The sequence below is a fragment of the Trachurus japonicus genome, chromosome 22 (genome assembly GCF_045865225.1).
Source record: "Trachurus japonicus isolate A0001 chromosome 22, Traja_1.0".
Lineage (NCBI taxonomy): Eukaryota > Metazoa > Chordata > Actinopteri > Carangiformes > Carangidae > Trachurus > Trachurus japonicus.
In genome coordinates this window covers 6,163,238-6,186,042 of record NC_140928.1, presented here as the reverse complement: position 1 = coordinate 6,186,042, position 22,805 = coordinate 6,163,238, and the positions used below count along the sequence as shown (strand labels likewise).

At 43.3% G+C, this 22,805-nt stretch overlaps 1 protein-coding gene across 3 annotated transcripts in view; it reads left to right on the top strand.

Annotated features, from left to right (window-relative positions):
• The window catches only part of atrn (attractin), a 151,468-nt gene that overhangs the window by 101,030 nt on the left and 27,633 nt on the right, over nt 1-22,805 (top strand). For all 3 annotated transcript variants that reach the window (XM_085767215.1, XM_085767217.1, XM_085767216.1), the window contains exon 26: nt 1,788-1,866. In XM_085767215.1, coding sequence (XP_085623341.1) covers nt 1,788-1,866 — 79 coding nt within the window. The remainder of the gene's footprint in view (nt 1-1,787; nt 1,867-22,805) is intronic.

Genomic DNA, 22,805 nt, shown 5'->3' with positions numbered 1-22,805 from the left:
TGTAAAAGCAGCCAGGGGAAGCAGAGCGAGCTTGGGAGCACACACACACTCTCAACATGCACACACTCACACATGCATGCATGCACAGTGACACTAACAAACAACTTCTGCTAGACACACATGTCACCCATACCTTCATCACCTCAAGGTGATTTTGTGTAGAGTGCAAAGAACACTCAGAGTTTGATTCCTTGTATATTTTATTTGCACAAATGTGGAAAACGCTGAAAATGGAGCAGAGAAAAAAAAAACATTAAGTGCTCAAGCAAAAAAAAAAAATAAAAAATCACGGTGCTGCAAAAATCATATCCAGGCAGGAAGAAAGGGAAAAAAAAGACAACGTCAAAATCCAGCGGTGGGGAGCTGTAGAGAAATGACAACACCCAGAAATAAATCTGCTCATTAAATACACCTGGAGGTAATAAGTAGATATATTAGTGAATGGAAGTACACGCATGTAAGAGGTTGTTGACACAGGGAAGCGTCTTGTCTGAAGCAGAGTCAGACATTTATTTCCCCCTCCTCCTCTCATGAGCTCCGGTGTGTCAGGACCAACAAAGACACCAGAGAGAGAGAGAGAGAGAGAGTCTGTATGGGATGTTAGAACAAAGCAGGCAGGTACAAAGAGGTGGCAGGCAGGGAACAGGCTCGGGTCTGGAGTCTGACACCTGTAAGTGGGAGGAGAAGGAGGAGGAGGAGGGAGGAGAGGGGAGGGGGGGTGATTAGGTGTTAGGTGCATGGGAACAGGTGTGTGCAGGGGGGCGTGGCCCGGCGCTGCAGTAAACACAGAACATGGATTTACACTGCAAAAACTCAAAATCTTACCAAGAATATTTGTCTTATTTCTTGTCAAAATGTCTCATTTCTAGTCAAAACTAATCTCTTTCCACTTAAAATGAGACTCATCACCTAAAAATGAACTTGTTCTTAGATCATTTTCACTTGTTTCAAACAAATTTTCACTTGAAATAAGTAGAAAATCTGCCAGTGAAAGCAAGTTTTTTGTGCTTGTAATAACAAAGAAAAACTTGCTCCACTGTCAGATTTTTCTACTTTTTTCAATTGAAAATATGCTTGAAAGAAGTAAAAAGTGTCTTAAAACAAGCTACTTTTTATGTATAACTATGTATGTATATGTATACATATAGCCTACTTATTTTAGGTATAATGAGATTTGTTTTGACTAGAAATAAGACAAATATTCTTGGTAAGATTTTGAGTTTTTGCAGTGTAATGAGAGCGGTGACACCAGTGTCTCCGAACAGCTTCTTCTGTCTGTCACCACGAGACACGAGACATCTGTGTCAGATTATATTTCATGTATTTCAACTATGAAGACTTTTTTTTTCTTCTTTCTCTCGCTTTGATTTGACGTCTGATCACATTTTGTACAGTTTCTAAAACAGACAGCGCCCTGGAATCATGTTTTCAAGTCCAATTTTTTTGTGTGATTTTCATTTCATGCAGAGATAACGTCTCATCTTCTCATCAGGCTGTTAGATGCACGGTATTGACGGGACAAACTGCAGCAATGTGTCAAAAATGAATGTAAATGACATATTTACTGTAGCAGAGCAGCAGCTTTAGGAAAAAAAATAAGTGAAGGCCTGTCTACGAGCTTCAGACACGACGCTCATTAAATAAAAATACAGATTGATACGAGCTGTAATCACCTCGTCGTGTTCATTAATGTATAACAGAAAATGACACTCGTAGTCTCACACTTCAATCTGCGGTTGATCGTCCAATCTCCACTCATCTCCTCTCCCTCTCCCCGTCGTCCACAGCTGCTTCCTGTCCCTGCTCCTGGTGGCCGCCGTGGTTTGGAAGATCAAGCAGAGCTGCTGGGCGTCAAGGCGACGAGAGGTAAGCCTGAGATGAAAGGCTACAACAAATATTGATTTTTTCTTTTTTCTTTCTTTCTTTTTTTCTTTTTTTGGTTCCTCAGGAGAGTGGATTCACAAACATTGACATGTAGTTCTGGTTGTATTTATTTTAGTTGCTGGGAAGTTGTTTAATGTTTCTATAGTTAATGTAGTTTTCTAAAAGATCAAGTGTGGGGTTTTTCACCTGGAGGTTTGAAGATATTTCAGAAACTTGTTGGTACTTAGACTGACTTTTATAGTTTTTGCTTTCCAAAATATATACTGTATATATTTATAAACCTACAGTAATATAAACCTAAATCTTCTTAAATCAGTTGAAAATCTACAGAGGACCGAATAAATCTATTGTAACTGAGTGCTAGCCCAGTAGCTAGCTCTATTAGCTTCAGTCTTATTGGCTATTGAAGCCAGCATAGACTCCAGAGGTTTGTTTTCATGAATGAAGCTAGAAATCTTAATTTTATTGAACCTACAAAGACCTGACAGTCGACATTCCCACTACAGTATTTAGTGTCGTGACATTTCCCTCATGCTCGTAGCATTAGCATACCCAGCTTTGGCAGTGTGTTGTTTTTCTGAACACTGATCTGCCTTCATCTGTGGTCCAGTTTCAATGGGTTGAGAGAATCTCTTGTTGTGTCTCCTGCTCTCTGATCCTCACATCACATTAATATTGATACTTTGTGATGTTTCCCTGAGGCTCCACCTGAGCTTCACCTGCAGGATTGATGTTTTTCCATCTGTGTTGTAGATCTCTTAATGATATGTTATCCTATATTGATAATTACAGTACAGAGAATACATCGGTCTATGGACGACACACTGTGACTAAAAAAAGATGCAGTGTTTTTAATTAGTGCAGCTGAGGGCTGTGTGCATTAGCTCGCAATCCTGGAAGCAAAAACATCAAGTCTCTTCAGTCTATTCACCCCGTCCTGTTTATCCTCATTTAAAGCACAGCCATTTTTTCTGACAGGCAGCTACTAACAGCCTGATAGATGGATGCTTTTATCTATCGCAGGCTTGAGTGCTGTAATGTATTTTCCTAAACTACCCAAAGAAAAACTTCAGTGACACCAACTTCAGATAATTTAACAAACGGGGACAGGAGCAGAGATCACATTACCTCCTTTTAAAAGGTCCCATTACTGCCTGTCTTTAAGAATAGACTCATCACAATTCAAATAGATTGTTTTTTTGGGGGGCTCTAGATTAGAAAAACACTTTAACACTCACTTCCTGTTCAGGAACATCTATGAAAACCAAAGCCCTTCTGTCATTCAGCATTTCCAAAATTTAATTAAAGAAAAACAGAATTAAATTTGGAGTTGTCAGCCCCTGAAAGTACATTACTACAGTGAATTGACTGTAATTAATTGTTCCTATGGCACAGCGCATGGTGTCTTTTTAAGACACAACTGAGTCGACTGAGGGAAAAACTCACAAGTCACTAATTCTTTGAAAAGACTGCGCCGAGGATGCCAAAGCAATCTGCCAAACTGTGGGGAGCACTGCAGGCTGCACAAAAGATTGAAAATTACAATTTTTCAGCTCTTTTAACAATTTCTTTGCGAAACCAAAAGTCTGAATAATTCAAATGTTTTGGAGGACGTTTGAGTTGTCCCCCCCCAGTGCAGAGACGGGCTGAGGACGGATTTAATGACCTGAAAATATAAACATTAATGTTAATACGCTAATTGTTTTGTCAGAGGAAACGGTCTTCGACATCAAGTTGTCTGTCTCATACCTGTGATTCAGAAGACAAGGTTGTAAAATATATCATGACGCACTGCAGATTTGAGGCTTAACCCACTTTTTTCCAAAATACACACACATACACACACACAGCGCTGACGGATAGAGAGCGGGGCCTGACAAAGCTCCTGCGTGATTGGTTTATGGCTCCTAAGATGACAGCAGCCACAATAGATTTACTCAGTTTATGCCTTTATTTCTTAAACTCACTGTCCGAGTGACGGTGATGGCATTTTATCTTTTGTCCAGGAAACAAACAGACTCTCCAGTCCGTAACCTCGGCGTCTGAGGCCGAGCGGATGTTTTAGCCGACGGTCAAACAGAGTCCACGCTCGCTTATAGAGCTAAAGTAATGTGAAAACTATGGAAAAGTTTTGCATATTGAAGAGCAAAAAAAAACATGATAAAATGCATTTTCACAGTGCGCTTCCAGGAGGGTTTGGATCACCTTTTTTTTTGAACGAGTGGCTGAAAGGTTGTGTGCATGTGTGGGAGTATGTTTGTGTATGTGTGTGTGTGTGTGTAATGCAGTGTCTGAGGGCATACAAGCTAATATGAACTTTTTGGTTTGTGCTTTTCACACTCGCCGTGCCGGCTGAAGTGCCTTTCGGCCCTAACCCCTCGCCAAAGAGTGCTGTCATCACCCTCACCTCCGGATGCCTCTTAACGTCCTCCCCTTCACCTGCTCCCACTCTGCCCTCTCTCATCACACAGCCACTGCCGTCCAGCTGGGCTCTCTACAGGCTAACCTTTACACAAAATTAGCACAGGACCTTTGTTAAGAGGATTTGGGGGCTACAGGAAACTGTGAGGCCAATATTAAGCCCCCCTACACACACACACCTGGAAAAGCTGCAGGAGGACGGTGGGGTTTACTTGAACACCTTTAATGGAATTAGTTTGGTCTCCTAAACTGATTATAAAAACATTCACTTCACTTGATGAAAGCATAAAGAAAATTGGATGGATTTGAGATAAGAAAACTGCTAAATAAAATAAAATAAAACTCAATTAAATGATTTAACAAAAAACAATACAATATATGATATGATAACATGATATCGTAACATAACAATACATCGATATGTTAAGTTAATCATTCTTCTGCCGTTAAAAATAATGAAGCATTAACATCCCATGATGCATTTTTGTGATAACACAAGTGTCTACCCATATTATATCTCACATATTTACATACCGGATGTTCATTAATATAAATAAATAAATCATGAGTGTCATATGGTCTCAAACTAATTAGCAGTGTATTGTTATGCAGTGTCGTGGATGCGTGAATTTGCTGTATGCAAACACACGACTGAGTGCCTGATGTGGCGACACGGAGCTGAGCTTTACATTGTGTACATAAGTATGAAAGCGACGCAAGCGACGTGTAATTTTCCAATTACCTGTTCATTATTAGTAAATTACACCAATCACATGGGCAATTTATCAATCACTAGTTCACGGGGAGATGTCAATCACCCTCACCATCATGTAGTGGCTGCCTCTTAGAAGAAAATAATATAGGTAATTGCTTAAATGGAATGAATGCATGGTAATTATTTTTCCAAAGCTGAAGATCTGTGTAGAACAACTCCAGCCCTGGTGCGGCACCTGGGGATTCTTACCCTATGCATATGAGAAATTATGGTAACACTTTATTTGACGCCTATCTCTATAATGCATTAAATATACTTATAATTAGTTATAATGCGGTTATAGCACTGTATAACTATAGTTATAAACATAAATGATCATAATGCTTTATAACAATAATCATAACGCACTGTAAGCATTTTATCATGACTTATAAGGTCAGGTATTATAATATGTTATAATTGTTAGTAACTTGCTGACAATGCCCACATGATGCATTATAAATATAGTTATAATGTGTTATAATTGGCTTATAAACGTGTAAAACTATCATTACAAACACTCATAAATTATCATAAGGCTTTATAACAATAAGCACAACACATCATAGAGCATTTTATAATGGCTTATAAGATCAAGTATTATAAGAGAGTTATAATGCTTATAGGCCTAATGTATTATAATACCTGACCTCATAAGTAATGAAAAAATGCTTTATAGTGTGTTTTGATTATTTCTATAAAGCATTATGATCATTTATGAGTGTTTAACTATAGTTATACAGTGCTACAGTATAACTGCATTATAAATCCATTATAAGTAGGGTTATAATGCGTTATAGAGATAGGCGTCAAATAAAGTGTTACCCAAATTATATAAGTATATTTGTTTCTGCCAGTCAGATTGACAAACCAGTCACATGACTGGTGCGTCAAGTGTTAAAGTCTGCTCTGAAAAAGTCCCATTGAATCCTGTAGAGTTGTATTTCACTGCCGTTGGATCATCTGAGTAAAAAAAAAAGAAAAAAAGAAAAAGATCCTCACACAGAGTAAAGTAGTTGTGGCATCCTCATTTTAGTCAAAGTGAAAAATGCCATCCAGTCATGATGGCCGGTGCAAACAGCAGGGGGTGGGGTGGGGGGTATGCAGCCTTAATGATGTGCCCCTTCCTGTAAGAATTGCTTTTTCTTCCTCGGAGGTGGCGGCGCTGAAAGTCTCAGTCGCGGACAGAGACACATCAGCAGAGAGCGCGTGAGGGGAGTCCTGCTAATGATGCTCCTCACGACGCCTCCGTCCTTCATGGCTGTAATTGCAGCTCTTTTACTATTTAATTTGACCTCATTTTTGAAACTCAACAAAACAAGTCACACAGCAAATCAGGAGCGCTTTATCACAGAGCATCACAGACACAGGTCTATGATGTAAACTCACAAAGACATGAATTGAATCCAGGCTTGAGAGAGGAGGTTTAAGGGGTTTTTTTGGAGGGGGAAGCAGATACTATATTAGTTATATAGCGAGCGCCTCGTATCGTAGCTGTCGACTTGAATTAGGGCTGTGACTCCCTTAGAAATACTCTGCAGCGGTGTTGGCATCCCACGTCCGCCTCGCTCCCTCCACGCTCACTTCTCCGGATGCATAAAGAATGATGTTTGGACATAAAATTTTCTGAGCCACTTCACCCCTGCAAGGTTTTTCTCATTATTTGATGCATCGAAAGCTATTGTTTTACTACACACCTCGCACACGCACTCATCGTCACCGTCATCATCACACAGGCAGCGTTTGCAGGTGAGAGTGTGTTGATACGAGGATGTAAGTGGAGGAAACGCAACATCCAGACAATGTTATAAATAAAGAAACACTCTCTAAACTGTGTACTTTTAGCCTAAACTATAATTACCTCGTCCCACTCGTGCAGAAATGAGCACAGCCACGCAGCAGCCCCCCTCCTTCATACATACATATTTATTGTGTAAACACAACATGACACATAATTTCCGACAAACAGAAAGCTAATCATGTTTTTCCATGAGGTCAACTCTCTCGTTACGGCTGCCTGCGTCCCTGACACCGCCACCTTTTTTTTGTGTTTTTGGTGTTTTTAGTTTTTTTCTCCAGCGCTGTCCCTCTAGGCTCCGTTCCCAAATTCACCCCAACCCCCCCTTGATTCCTCCACGTTACCCTGTGCTTGCATCAGCCGTACAGTGACACACATTTGCATCTTATTATGCCCACGTTCACCTCACTTAGGCCACGGTGCAGCGGGGAAAACGGTGGCCATCGCATTTTACTGTATGTGGTCATCGCAGGGTCACAGGAATTTGCCGACCTTGGCCCTGAGCCGTGTGCGCTCCATGCTGCTGCTGCTGCTGGCTGCTTGTCATCTGACTTTAAGGACTTTAGGCTTATTGTTGCTGTTGCAGCCACTGTAAGCCCCTCTGGATAACAGTGTTAGCTTTAACCCCTAAAACATAAATGTCATTGTGAGCTATTCTTTAAGAAATGCAGCAGAAACAGACCCCGGATCAGTTACCAGGTGGCTCGTAGAAGTAAAAACAAATCATGAAGTCTCTGCCTCTCTTCCTCGAGATCTGATATCACATCAACTCCAGCAATAAGTTTAATATATGTGCATGATATAAAAAAAGGCAACGTGCAACAAATTCTAAATCAAGTTTTACTTAAATTATTTTCTTGTGCTACAGAGTCGGTAAGTGCAGATATGAATTTATTATTTACCTCAGAAAACCTGGTCTGCACTCTCCTCCTCCTCCTCCTCCTCTTGGTTTGATGAGACATTTACATTATGCACAGGCTGCTAGTTCTATGAAAAGCTTCATCATTGTGGACCTTCAAAATAAACTTTTCTTACCTTCAAAGCCGCGCGGCATTTCAACTGTGTAATAAATCCTGAAATGCCTCTATGACCAGATCCAACAGAAAGGTCTAATGATCAAAGTTTGTCCATCTGTTGTAGTTTAGCGGTGGGTGATGAAGGGGTTAAAAAGTCATGAAACAACCGTTACCGGGGTTTGACTGATGCTCTCCGTCACTGTTCAGTTTTATGTGCTTTCTGGCAGGTTTTACGGTGCTAATTTCAAACCCTGGGTGAGAAAATAAGTTTACGACGTGATGTTTGAGGTTCCTCTCACCGTGGCAACAGGCAAACACCTGCTGAGACGGAGACGGAGGTTTTTCTGGAACAACCTGTTGGGGTGTGTGTGTGTGTTTGAAAAGCATTCAGGTGCATGTTTCTCCTCACACACATGTGGTTCCTGTGCATCTGTTTGCAGAGATGCACTCAGATGTGTGTGTGTGTGTGTGTGTGCACTGTCTGAGTCCTAATCAAAGGCTTCCTTTTGAGACCTGACAGCTCCTTTGAAGGAGCTGGAAGCTGCACAGATGGCAATAGACGGACCAGGAACCGTATAGCAGCCATTTTGTGCCACAGAAGGCGCCGGCCTTTTAGTCGCAATAAGCCTCAGTGCAACTGGAGTGGCTCATTGTGGACGCCGTCTGATTATTCCCGCGGGAGCGTGTGCGTACAGGAAGAATTGTGACTTTTACGTCTTTCTGTAACTTCTATATTTACCTTCATATAGTTAATCTTTTAAAGAGAGTCCGGGCCATGAAAGCAGCGAAGCTTTCTCTTATCAGCAGCCAACGATTACAGCAACACCGACAGGTTTCAGGCACGGCTTACGGAGGCCTGCAACAGACACAAATGATAAAAGCTGGGGTTTTTTTTGTTTTGTTTTGTTTTTTTTCAATAGAGATGAGCAAGCTAGCTAATTAAGGCAGAGATCCAGCAGCAGCATCTAGTGAAGGGGCAATACATCATGATGCAAAATACTGTAATAATGGCAGTGCTTTAACATTCGCTTACTTCGCCTCAGGACAGAACGTCTCGTTTCACTCGAGTGTAGCACAAAAAAAAAAAAGAGAGAGAGAGAAAAAAAAAGATAACAGGCCAGAGTGGAAATCTCAGTACCTGGCCACGTAAGAGTTGAGTCATGTGTATGGATTCATAAAGGGGCATTCATAGTGTAACTGCCCCTGTGAATGGCATCATGATGGTGGAGACGGTGAGTCTTTGATTCCCCCTCCATGATGTCCCACCGTCCTCCTCCAACAGGATGTGTGTTTACCCGACATCTACCGTCGCCCCCCAACACAGATATACATCACAGATAACTTGACATATATTGGACGTGTATTGCACCCGGAGGTATTGATAGAAATGCAGAACGTGATAATATCTCTGATCGTCGCCTCTGCCGCCGCGTCCCGCATGATTAACTATGTTGTAGATTCTTTACACTACGGCAGAGGGAGGGAGGGGGAGGCAGCATAAACGTCTCCAGATACCCTCACATATTTATTACCCCATTAAGCTGCCCACCCTCCCACACCACCACCTTCTTCTTCCCCTCAGCTATAAATATGAATGTCAGCCAAGGTGTGAAGGCTCAGGCCTCTGTTTGAAATACCTGCTATTATGTCATAAAATGAGTGGAGAGCTGTGCAATGGCCTGTGATGTGTAAACTGAACTTTTTTTTTGTTGTTTTCTTTTTTCTTTTTTTTCTCCACCTCTCATCAAACGCCGTCTAACTCAGGTTGTGGGATGTTAATGAAGTGATGTGCAGCCGTCAGCTCCCTGAGAAATCCTCCCTCCCTCTCCCTCTCTTTCTCTCTCAGCAGCCACCCTTTCACTCCTGCCTTTGATGACTCTGAGCGAGGGAAAGCATACAGTCCACACATAAAAGTTTCTAAAGAATGGGAGGGGATCAGAGGAAAGATCTGAGGCCTTAACAAGACGGGGGCCGCTGCCGTACGGCTCTGTGCTCTCTCTGAAGGCTTCTTCTCACCGGCTCTTTATTCATGTGCATTAACCCCAGAGTTCACCTGCACAAAAAGCAACAAATATGGTGTTGTCGTCTTGATTGTAAACACTTCACGGTGTACATGTGTGAAAACAATGCGCGGCGCTTCTACAGTAGAGGTTCAGATCTCACCGCTCGACACATCTCCAGAGGTTTGACCTGATTTCTGCTGGAGATGAAATAATATTTTGCAGCAAATGGCAGCTTTTGCATCCCAGTGCAGTTTTATGTGGGCTGTGGGCTTTAGGTAATTATACCCTTCTACATTTATGCAAATGCGCATATAATGACATGAGTGCACTGCTGACAAAAGATACAAGTCCACACATTCATACCTAGTCGGCTCCACTGGAAGAAACATATTTGGAGCTGTTTATATAAAAGAGATCTCATACGTATTAAGATGTAAGGTCATATAAACTATTTCTATTTCTAGGCCTCCACCTGAAATAGTTACAGTCGTTAAATTGTGTCCTCTTGCCTTTTGCAAACCACACACTGTGTTCTCTAGTGGCCAAATGAAAACGCACCTCTGCCAGGACATTTCCCTGCCATCTGATGCAGAGGGCGAGGAGGAGGAGAAAATCTGAACTGGCAATAAAGTCGTTTAACGGTTCCACAGCTGCGTCCTTGTCGTCGTCCCCTCGGCCACAGCAAACTGCTGACCCTCAGTGTTTTGTTTTTTTTGACGGGCGGCCGTGTTGCCTCTCGTTTTGTACTCCGGCCTGCTGGCTGTGTCCACACCCACCTCTGACCCTGTCTGCAGCTTTCAGCCATCCAGACTGCAGCTCCATAGCACATAAAAATATATGATCACATCAACACGTACGCACTCTGGCTCCGGCTGTCTCCTCTTCCAAACTGTGAACTAGAATAAACAATATATTACACTATATAACGTTAAAACTTAATTAAACCAAAGAAAGTCCCAAAGTGAGATTTAAAACTGTACAGCAGTGCCCTAACCAAAGTGTTTGCAGCACGTAGAACATATAGTAAGTCATAAAACACATAAAATGTAGAAGAGAATAATCAAAGATCTACAAAACTAATAAAATCAGATGGATAATGTAGAACTCAAATAACAGCAGTGACTATATCACTAAATATATAAAAAATAACAACATTGATCATCTCAATTTCAATTAATCTCTGATGTCCAGCCAAGAAAAATGCTGTTTGAGTTCGACTTCGCTCCAACGCGCTGACGTTGTTGTTGTTAATGTGAATTACAGTCTAGCTAACAGAAGGCTCTTCTTGCTCAGTAACAAAACATTACCACAGGAAACAGATGCTTGCTCCAAAAGGAAATGCAAATTGTAATTTCCAGACGTATTTGGGACGGTGGAGTTGCAGGAATTACAGCAGAGTGAGTCCAACAGCGGCTTTGTAGAGAAGCGTGAGTCATGGTATCAGACTCTGAATCCTGTAATCGTCTCCAAGTCCTTTGGAATCTCTTGGTGAATCTGCTTTAGATTTCAACACTTGTAAGTAACTGACTCAAACTCAAACACGCTGTAAAAACCTCTAATCTGAATCTGTGTGACGGACCCGCTGCTCCTCTGGAGAGCTGACAAGTGGACACATTAGAAACAGAAGAGAGACACTGTTACACTGCATCAGACGCTGCCTGTTTCACCCTTCAGTCGAAGTTATTGATGTGAAACACTCAAAAGGTAAACTGAGAGAGTCTGACAACTTAAGGTGACTTGACTTGATCATCTTGACTGTTTGAATGGAAAACACTTCACTTTTTAAAACTGTGCTTTTTTGTAAGCAAAGCTTTTCTATTCAGAGCAGGGTGATGAGCAGCGCTAACACAATGAAACAGCAGAGTGTGGTTCACAGAGGCGTCAATGAGAAGCAGGTTTTTAATAGACATCTCCATAATCAGTCAGCCAGTCACTCAGCCTGCAGTCATTATCTGACTGCTACAAACACACAGCCTCAACAACACATTGGGTATTCAGCAGCAGCAGCAGCAGCAGCAGCAGTTCACCTCTCCTCTCATGCAGCGAGGTCTTCAGCAGATGGTTGAGGCTGACTGACTGACTGACGCAGCAGAGTGGGAGAGGTTGGCGCAGGAATCCTCCGAATAGGCCGAGATCCCCCCCCACCCCCCCCCGAAACACAATGAAGATATCAAGGAGCACGTAGAAGCTCCACATCAAATTAGTTTCCCGAAATATCCCTGATGATGATGATGAGGATCCTCTCACCGGCGTGGCTGCTCCCGCCCCGTACGCACCGGTCCCAGCAGCAGATGGCTGGATGTGAATGCAGTTCACACATGAGCAGGGAAGAAAGGAAAAAAAACAATCTTTCCACCTTAACTCTGCAGCTGTTACCCCCCCCGTCCCACCCCCAACGAAGCACTTCATGATGATGCTCTGTAATACATGATCATTTCAGAATCATGGGGATGCACTGCGACTCCTGACTCGTGCTTTCCAGGAGTTTGCACGACATGATCCAGAGGATGAATATTTAAATGATACACAGTGACCTCAACTTGACATGGCATGTGAGATGACAAAACAAACTCTTGCATCCTGCAGAGCAGATGTTGCCAGACTCAAAAGTGCTGCAGCCCCAATCAGAAAATCTTGCAGCTCCATTGTAAATTTCAAATGTCAAAATCTTAAACTTTGAAAACTTGCAGCTTTCAACAAAGTGAGTTAACACAGCTGTAATGTTTGATTAATATCTGTGGACTTTCACGGCACAAAACGTGATTATTCTGAAGTCCAGAAATGTTAGGCCCCATGATAATTCATTCATACTGTAAAGGCCTACACATGATATTTTTAAAGCGTCAAATGTTAGACATTTAGTGCAAATAGTGAGCTGCTGAGGCTTTATCCTGGCTGTTTGCCTGGTTAATTAATGATAATTATGAACTTTTCTCAGAATAAAAAGACCTAATTTTTATTGACACATTGCAAACAAACACCAAGACAAGACTGGAGAAATAAAGGTCAGATCAATGAAGAGGGACACAACTTTTTTTTTTTTTTTTACATAAATAAGTATCTTAACATAATTTTTTGATTAATTTCCAACTTGGTTAGAAAATTAAACATTGAAAACGTTTTTATGATCTTATTGTAAATGATCTGTCACAGCCCACCTGCAGTACCTTTGTGGTCCACCAGGGGGCTGCAGTCCACACTTTGGGAATCACTGCTTCGGCGCATAAACAGTCAGCAAAGTTGGGAAATCTTCTTCTAATTAGAAGTGGTGAATTTCTGCCAGCTGCAGCAGTAGGTGGGAGAGAAGAGAGGCACAAATTAGGCGACATTCAGAGGTTACAGGAAAAAAACAAACACTGTTTACTCTTTAGCCGAGTTGTTTTGGGAGGGAAAAGACCTGTAGCACCTCCCACTAGACAGACATGAAACAGCTTTACCTGCTTTTCTTGATTATACATCTGTTGTAGAGCCATAATTACAGAAGACCTGTTGATAATGTGCTGCAGTTTTTTTTTCTCCCCCCACTTTCGAACTAAATTTAACGAACGCTGCTTAAAACTGCTGGTGGAGAAGTCTCGAGTTTCACTTTGAATTTGTCGGAGGCAGCCCTGTCTCTGCCGGGCTTTTTCCTAGTGATGTGGTCCGAGTTAATATTCAGCTGGAGGAGTCGGTGATGGTTATGAGTTCTCCTGAGAGATGTGTGGGAGTTTTGGGAGGGAGGGAGGGGCGGAGGCGCTGTGGTTAAAGTCAATAATGAGTTCCTTCTCTGGTTGTGCCTGTATTGAGCAGGAGATTGCTGTGATTGCTGAGGCTGCCTGCCTGTTAATTGGATACGAGACTTGACTGTGATGATGTCATCAGTTTAATTAAGGACGGGGCCTTTTGTTGCCTACACGGATTGGTGCGTATCATGTTAATCGGATATAAACAAGCTACAAATATCCACAAAATTTTCATTATCTGATGCAACGACTGGTCACCGAGTGCAGCTAAACACTGAATTAATGTGCGAGGGATCCCAAGTTGTGACATTTAAACTAAACTTTAAATGATGGGACCTGAGAAAACAGCAGAGCAGCAGAGTCGGATCGAGACAAACCTTATCTTTAGCCTCATTAGTTTTAGAGCTAACACAGCCCGGGGACATCCAGTACATTTTAATAATCAGCTCAGTTCTTATTATTAAAACTGTGTAATGGTGAAGGATAAAAAATAATTGGTGACTGTATCGGCCTGGACTGAAATTTAAAAGGTGTAAATTCTCTGGTGTTTAGTTGCAGGTAAAGGGCTATTTGTTATATCGTAAATTGAGATGTGACAAAAGCAACATTCATGTTTCATCAGGTGTTTTCTGAGCTTGATTCTAGTTTTTTCGTTCATCTCAAACGCGCCCCTCGTGTGCAAGGCCGTGACAGTCGGCCATAATTACTCCCTCTTTGTGCAAACACAGCTCCTGACAACACTTGGTGGTGGTGTAGACGCAGCCGCTCTCTCCCTCAGCGGCGGTTCGTCTGACGGGTTTCTGCTCATGTAGTCAAGTGTGAAACAGTGAAGTGAAGCTTGTGAAACCGTGGCGCTCATTTAAGGTCACTTGATAAGAACAGCATCAGCCGTTGCGACTGAGATGTTCATGAGAGAGGAAAGATGGTCATCTTGAACTCACAAAAGAGATTTTTTGTTATGTTTTTTTTGGGGGGGGAGATGGAGGTGGACCATTGTTTCCATTGTGTTCCCCTGGAAATGGATTCAGCCATGCTTGCACCAAGAATAATTGTGTCCTTGAAGGCAGACTGTTGAGGCCATGGCCGTCGTTACAGCTCAGTGGCAGCGTATGCCGGGCCGGGATTATGCTGCAACATCGCTTTATGAAACATAAAGAAGTTGGGGTGACGCCTCTTGCTGCTGGAGCCATCCCCTGTACTTTATTAACTACTTTATATCTGTCACTTAGGGGTTAAAAAGATCTCTCATTATTTATTTTTTTTGCACTGCAGCATAAACACCAAACAGAAATTGTCTCCCCTGCCACCTCTTCCCTCCCTCCAGAAACAAACACACACGTAGGTTGAACTTTTAACGATTGACAGTGCAACAGAAAGTCACGTGTGTCTCCAGGGAGACGGTGGTGCACCTGAAATATGCAGGTGATACATCTTACTTTTATTTAATGGCTTATTCTACTGTAAGGGTTATTCTCTCCTCTCCTCCTCACTATTGACTACGAAGAGGAAGGAAAAAAAAACTCAAAGGCTGATTCTTCTTTACCTTTTATATATTTGGAGAAAAGAAAACAATGTCAGGATGTGTCACAGTCGTCACATTATCCTCTTTACAACGAGCCGCAGCCGTTTAAAGGGATAGTTCAACATTTTGGCAAATTGGCCCATTGCCATAATCCCTGTTGTTTTAGGAGTAGGTTCGTTACCTTTAATTGTCGGTGCAAGCTGTTTTTAGATCGGCGGAGCAGAGACGTGAGCTCTGCGCGGCGGGCGGTATTTTCGCCTTTTCCCTCACCAAACTCATCAAATGCACAATCCAACAACTCCAAAATGCTCTTGTGGACAAGTTGTGACCTGCACATTCACCACGCTATGAGATAATCATGTAACATTACAAGACAGAGTTGTTTTCGTGGAAAATGCGTAGCCATAACTACATTTCAGACGCGGCTGCTTGGCGGAGTGATTTCAAAAGCCCAAGTAGTTCCAAGTATTTGCTTCATGTGTCATAATGTTACATAATTATACATTATTTCATAGCGTGGTGAATGTGCAGGTCACAACTTGTCCACAAGAGCGTTTTGGAGTTGTTGGATTGTGTATTTAGTCTGATGAGGGAAACACAAAAGCACTGTGCAGCTCGCGTCTCTGCCCCGCCGATCTAAAAACAGCTTGCAGTGAACCTACTCCTAAAACTACAGTATAGGGATTATGGCTATAAGCGAATTAACTACAGTATCATTTTAAGACTAAAATGTCATGGACAAGAGATGGAAGAGGGAGAGCCCTCACTTTACCTCTCCTCACCTCACCTCCACAGCATGGCATGAGCGGGCGGGGGGGGGGTTCTCTCTTACCCGGGCCTCCTGCGGCGTCTCTCCTCCTCTGCTGGAGGTGGGAGATGAATCAGTGAAGGTGACCCGAGCCATACGTGCTTCCTGCTCGGCCCCGCCCGCCACCTCATGTCACCGCTCCTCACACTCACCCATCCTGTCCTGTCATCACGCACAGTGCCGGGCCTCTACACCCCCACACCCTCCTCCGCCCCCTCGGAGCCCCAGGCGGCCGGCGACTCCAGAGCCGGCGGCCTCCATCAGCTCGGTGAGACAGACTCCCCACCACGTCGCGTCGTCCTCTGCAGCTGCTGCCGCTGCGTGGCCCCGTGTTTGTTGGTGAAATCTCCCAGGATGTTTCTTCTCACCTGGGTCAGAGCTGCAGCAGTAAAACAAGCTATTATAGTCAATTACCAGCTAATACAATAAGATCCCCAGACGTATAATGATCATTATGAAACTCACAGTCCATATAATGCCATGATATATCACATTATCAGGGAGTGAATCATCACAAAGTTCCAGCTTTAATACATTTTTTTGCTCATTGAAAGCGGCGTTTTATTAAATCTTCTATTTCGTTTGCTCGTAATTTTTTAAAATCTGTCCATTAAAACCAGCGCTGCACTAATTCTCTGCTCTTCTGTGGAGCCTTAATAAAAACGCTTAAACTATCCCTGGAAAGAGAAACTTATGAAGTTGTGTGCTGCAGCGTTGAGACGATCGGACAGTAAAACTCTCCCTTGAAACCGGTGCTAATGAAGTTCAGACCACACACACACACACACACACACACACACACACACACACACGCCGTAAACCTTCCTCCGAAACAAGCTTTAATGAAAGCAGCTTCTAAATGACGCAGCAGAAAACAAGTGTTGGAAATGATACTTTAATGTAGTAACACAGCGATTTAATTTTTATTGGTTGAGTTTTTCTTTGTGGACACGAGGACATTGCTGCTGCTGCTGACTCTGTCTCAGCTTCAGATTGTGATGCAAATGAGGCTGAGGCCACGTAGACACGGAGGGGAAATGTGTTTCCTGTGTACCGAGGCAGCAACATCAACTACGTTCCTCTTTAAAGCGCCGTGAGGGCCCCTGTAGATTAACTAGAGCTACAGTACGCTTTAAGATTCTCTGAGAGCTGCCTTCCATCTCCTCCTCTCTCCTGAGGTCAATGTTCACTGCACCACCGCACAGAACAAAAGGCCTAGTTCTAAGGTGATCAATCCTGAAGTGAGAGGTAAGGAGAGATGACGAGAGAGAGAGGGAGGGAGGGAGGGAGGAGAGAGGGAAGAGCAGCAGGCTGCACTGAAGGTCACTTCTTAAGCTTGAGAGTCTTCAGTAAAACATGCATCCTCCTTAAAGGAAAGACCTTGTTAATGATATCCTCCGCGCAGTCCAGCAAACAGCGGGTCTCCTCGGACCTGACAGGATGCGGATTCATCAAAATACGATGAAAAAAGAAACGGGAGCCACTGCAGCACTGGCAGCCGGCTTCCTCTGCAACAGTGTTTCTGGAGGAGATGAGCTTTTCCTTCACATCGGCTCTGACTGATGGACTGTTAAAGCCCCAGTATGTAACTTATTTGGCTTTTTATTAGCAAAAATCAAATATTGCTTTCATAAATACGTATTTCACTGAAGTGGAATCACACCCGCATACAAATGAAAGCTTTCTCGTACCTTAGAATGAGTTGTTACAAGTCGTTACAAATACATAAGTGGGCGACGCACCGAACCGAGGCGGCCATGTTGCATCGCCATTTTTTACGTTCAGTGGCAGCGTGACCGTAGGTAACCACGCAAACTCAGCGGAGCTGTCGGCTCGGGGAGAAAGTTTTCCAGGTAGCGCCTGTTAAAACTGTCACCACTGTGTAGTGTGAGAAAGGACGGAGGCACTGATGTTGCATTCAGGTGCAGTCAGGCAGACGGCCGTCGGCAAACCAACCGGATGTCATTTTACTCGACGAGAAAAAGACGGTAAAACGTGGGTCAGGTAAACAATACAACATCACCATTTACATAGTCTGACGTCTGCCCAATTTCAGGTGAATGCAACATCAAGAATACGTTCCGATATGCAACCGACACCGCTAGATGGGGGGAATTCCTACGTATTATACCTTTAACACAAACGTGTGCACGAGTGGAAGAAAACCAAACATATATGTGTTTGAGTTTTAGCTGCATCACGTGTGTGTGTGCGTTTGTGGAGGAAGAAAAAGTTTGTACGTTGCAGTATTTGGGCGTGAGTCGACTGCATGACTGGTTGAATTTTATTCCAGCTGCTTCCCACATTTCGATTCAGTGCAGCGATTGCACTGGTGTCATTCACATTTTACAAGTGTGTGTGTGTGTGTGTGTGTGAGAGAGAGAGTGAGAGTGTATGTGTGTGGCTTTTTGTCTCACAGTTCCCAAAACACATCTAAACCCTGCTAATCTTAATTCCACAGAGATGGTGAATATAATTAGAGTTTGGATCAGAGCCAGAGCCTCATTGCTCTGGATGTAGCTGGAGGCTGGTTTATCATCTCAACCCCGCTGCACTGTGTGTGACCCTCGTTCGGCCTAGTAACACCCCCCCCCCCCACCACCCCACCACCTGTCCATCATGGCTGTGGTACAGGGCTTATCATAAGCCCAGGACCTCTGTCAAACCCCTGCTCCTGTACTTTGAGATGCTGTTTCATCTCGTCCCGGGCTGTCTTCATCTTCTTCATCTTCTTTTTCTTCTTCTTTCTTCACTTTTCTTCCCTCTTCCCTCCTGCAGCCGTCTTATCTTCTCCATCAGCCTCTGTTTTAACTTCAGACCCACCTCACTTCACTCCTTATTCTGTCTTACTAAAGTCAACAACTCTGACGCCTCTAATGTGAGCTAACTGTTGTAGATCTGTTCTCTGGAAACATTTGAAAGTATTTTAGTTTAATATTAGCACAAGTTGAAGTTCTTGTGAGATTTTTTTTATTTTTTTCCCGTGTGTGTGTGGGTGTTTTATAAGGCAAAGAGCTCTGCTGCTTAACCTCCACATGCCTGTGCAGAATGAGCATCACACGTTCATCTCCATATCTGTCCTGTCCTGCACATGAGTCCTGTTTCCGAGCACCAGCAGCAAAGTTTTCTCACGTCCCGGCTCCTGCACATTGACTCCTCCTCCTCCTCCTCCTCCTCCTCCTCCTCCTCCTCCTCCTCCTCCTCCTCCTCCTCCTCCTCCTCCTGTGTGAACATCATATCTGGTGTGAGCCACAGATGAACGATGACATGCTACAGCGTGACGTGACGCAGCGTGACACATCATGATGCAGCAACACAGTGGGTGTGAGACTTTTACCTGTTCTGTCAGTAACACAACCAGTGAGAGCGGTGGAGGAGACAGACTTGTTGTTATGATTTTTTGTTTTTTGTGGTTGAGATTATAAAAGTAGAACATTGATATATTGCAGCACTGGCCCTCCACTCCAGTTTATTGCTTCTACTGATCAAAACAAGGCAGATGAAGTAAATTCATCTTACTTTTAATGGAGGAGGGAATTTGTTGTGGACCTTTTGACTGTGTGCCTTTTCTTGAGCAGATATTTGCTCAGTTGTCATAAAACCTAAATATTTAAACATATCATGAGTCTGGGGAACAGTTTTTTGTTCCTCTTGGCTTCAAACGATTCAACAGATTAAGACAGCAGGACTTCAAAATTATGTTTACATGTTGATTGTGATAAACATGAACCTGAGTTTTGACCAGATCTGTTCTGGCAGCTCCATCTATAAAACAAGTACAGCGCAGGTACAAAACAACATGATGTATTGACAGTAATGAGTTGAGTCAGTAACACTGACCCACAGTACTGAATAAAGCATGTTGATAAGGTTAAAAACAGAGTTATGGACGTGTCATGATTATGCAAACAGTGTCAGCGGCTGCTCTGATGTTCCTGTTTACATATTATAGATGTGAGCAGAGAGGAGCTGGAGCAGGGCCAGGTGTTAACTCTGACAGGGACATCAGAGGAGACAGACAGCCGGCCACAAAGTCTCATCATCCGTCCTGTGCATCTACTCGTCACAAAGTTTCAGACCTCTATTATTTCTATTAATGTCTTTGTTACTATTATTATTACTATTATTTCCATTATTATTATTATCATTATTATTATTGCCTTTGTTAGTAGTTGCATCACACTGCCTGACCCTGAATCATCACAGCATGTTATTGTCTTTTAAAGGGATAGTTCAACATTTTGGCAAATTGCCATAATCCCTATAGTTTTAGCAGTAGGTTTGTTACCTTTAATTGTCGGTGCAAGCTATTTTTAGAACAGCGGAGCAGAGCTGCAAGCTGCTCAAAGCTACGCTACGGAGGCTAATGGGATTTCTTGGTTTCCTTCATCAAACTCATCAAATACACAATCCAGAAAGGCAAATTCATGCAAAACCGCTGATGCGCGTTCCCGTCGGGGGCAGTTTTTCAGCAAGCAGTCTCTGCATTTACCTCTAAAACAACTCTGTCTGGTATCGTTCTGTTATTATCTCATAGCGTGGTAAATGTGCAGGTCACAACTTGTCCACCAGAGCGTTTTTGAGTTGTTGGATTGTGTATTTGATGAGTTTGATGAGGGAAACCAAGAAATCCCATTAGCCTCCGTAGCGTAGCTCTGAGCAGCTCACGGCTCTGCTCCGCCGTTCTAAAAATAGCATATACCGACAATTTAAAGGGATAGTTCAACATTTTGGCAAATTGGCCCATTGCCATAATTGCTATAGTCATAGCAGTAGGTTCGTTACCTTTAATTGTAGGTGTAAGCTATTTTTAGTACAGTGGAGCGCAGCAGCTGGCTGCTCAGAGCTACGCTATGGAGGCTAAGGGAATTTCTTGGTTTCCCTCATTAAACTCATCAAATACAAAATCCCAAAACTCCACAGCGCTTTTGTAGACAAGTTGTGACCTGCACAACCACCACGCTATGAGATAATGACGGAACGATCCGAAACGGAGCCGTTTTCGAGGTAAATTCATACAAAACTGCTGATGCGCGTTGCGTTCAGGGACAGTTTTTCAGCAAGCAGTCTCCGTATTTACCCTGTATTTACCTCGAAAACGGCTCCGTTTCGTATCGTTCCGTCATTATCTCATAGCGTGGTGGTTGTGCAAGTCACAACTTGTCTACAAAAGCGCTGTGGAGTTTTGGGATGTTGAATTTGATGAGTTTAATGAGGGAAACCAAGAAATTCCCTTAGCCTCCATAGCGTAGCTCTGAGCAGCCAGCTGCTGCGCTCCGCCATACTGAAAATAGCTTACACCTACAATTAAAGGTAATGAACCTACTGCTATGACTATAGCGATTATGGCAATGGGCCAATTTGCCAAAATGTTGAACTATCCCTTTAAGGTAACAAACCTACTGCTAAAACTATAGGGATTATGGCAATGGACCAATTTGCCAAAATGTTGAACTATCCCTTTAAGTTCCATTCTATATGTTGGTCACATCTGTTACTCTGTGTTGTCTTGTACGTTTTTTTGTTTGTTTGTCTAATTGTTTGTTTGTTTTGTTTTGTTTGTCTTTTTGTCATCACCACATCTGTCTTATGTTGTTTGTCTCTACACAATAAAAAAAAAAGAAAAAGAAAGTTTCAGAACAAACTGTTGCCTCCTTTTGAATAAATCTATATGTTGTTGTTTTTTTCTCTCGTGCTGCGCTGTGGTCCAGTAGCTGCCGGCTATCACATGTCAGATCCACTCTGCACGTCCTCATAACTCTTTCTTTCCTCACTCTCCCACAGTTCACTCAGAGAAAAAAGAGCGAAGACTCTCGGTGTAACTGTCCAAGTGACTCGTTATAAGAAAACACAACGAGCCACTTGAGACAGAGTTGGCCCGAGTGCTCTCTGTGCTGATTGGTTAAACGCTCTCTCAGTGAATCCTCTCAGTAATTGCCTTATTTGAGTGTCTGTCTCCTTTGTTTTAACCTCTCGTCCCTTCCCTTTTTTTTACCCCATTTTATCTCCTCGCAATCTTTATTTTCTGCATTCCTCTTTTCTTCTGCTTTTTGGTTGTGCGCCTCACTTTGATGGAGTATTGATCAGCGCTGTGGCCGAGGCGGCGGGGAAAGTATACAGTATATACGTACAGGAGAAGGGGGCGAGGGGTAAACAGATTTAGGGAGAGGGAGAGGGAGAGGGAGATGGATGGAGAGGTGCCTGACGCAGGCGGCAGGAGGCTGGGAGGGAGAAGAGAGGAAGAGTTGGGGGAGTGATGGAGGTAGAGAAGAGAGGGAGAGAGACAAAAAGATGTAGAGAAGGGAGGGAGAGAGGGAGGGAGGGAGGGAGGGAGGGATCAAAGCCTTCTCCCTTGTCAGTATTCACAGCGTGCCTCCTCTACCCCCCACCTCACTGCTGGAGAGATGGAAAGATGAAGCAAGAGAGAAGCAGCGAGCAGCTAACGTCGTTTCACAGACAAAGATTTCCTCTCTCCTCTTTCTCCACACTCTCCTCCCTCCCTCCTTCCTTCTCTCCCTCCCTCCCTCCCTCCCTCCCTCCTCCCCTCTGTGCATCTCGCTCCGCAGCTTCCCTTCACTGAAGCTGAAGGATGATTGAGAGCTCTCCCACCAACAGCATTTTTAAACAGACGCATCAATAAATAAATGGCTTGATGTAGTGCTGCGTGTGTGCGTGTGTGTGTCCGTCCATGTGCGGCAGTATAGCTGCACGCGGGATGTGTGCGTTTATCTGTGTGTGTGTGTGTGTGTGTGTGTGTGTGTGTTCTGAGCCCAGCCGCTCCAGCACTCCATCCCCTCTTCCCAGGGGCGAACTCTTTGAACGCCTTTGTCTTTCTTTCTGTTCCCGTTTTTTTTTTCCTCCTCTGCTGCTGTTTGCC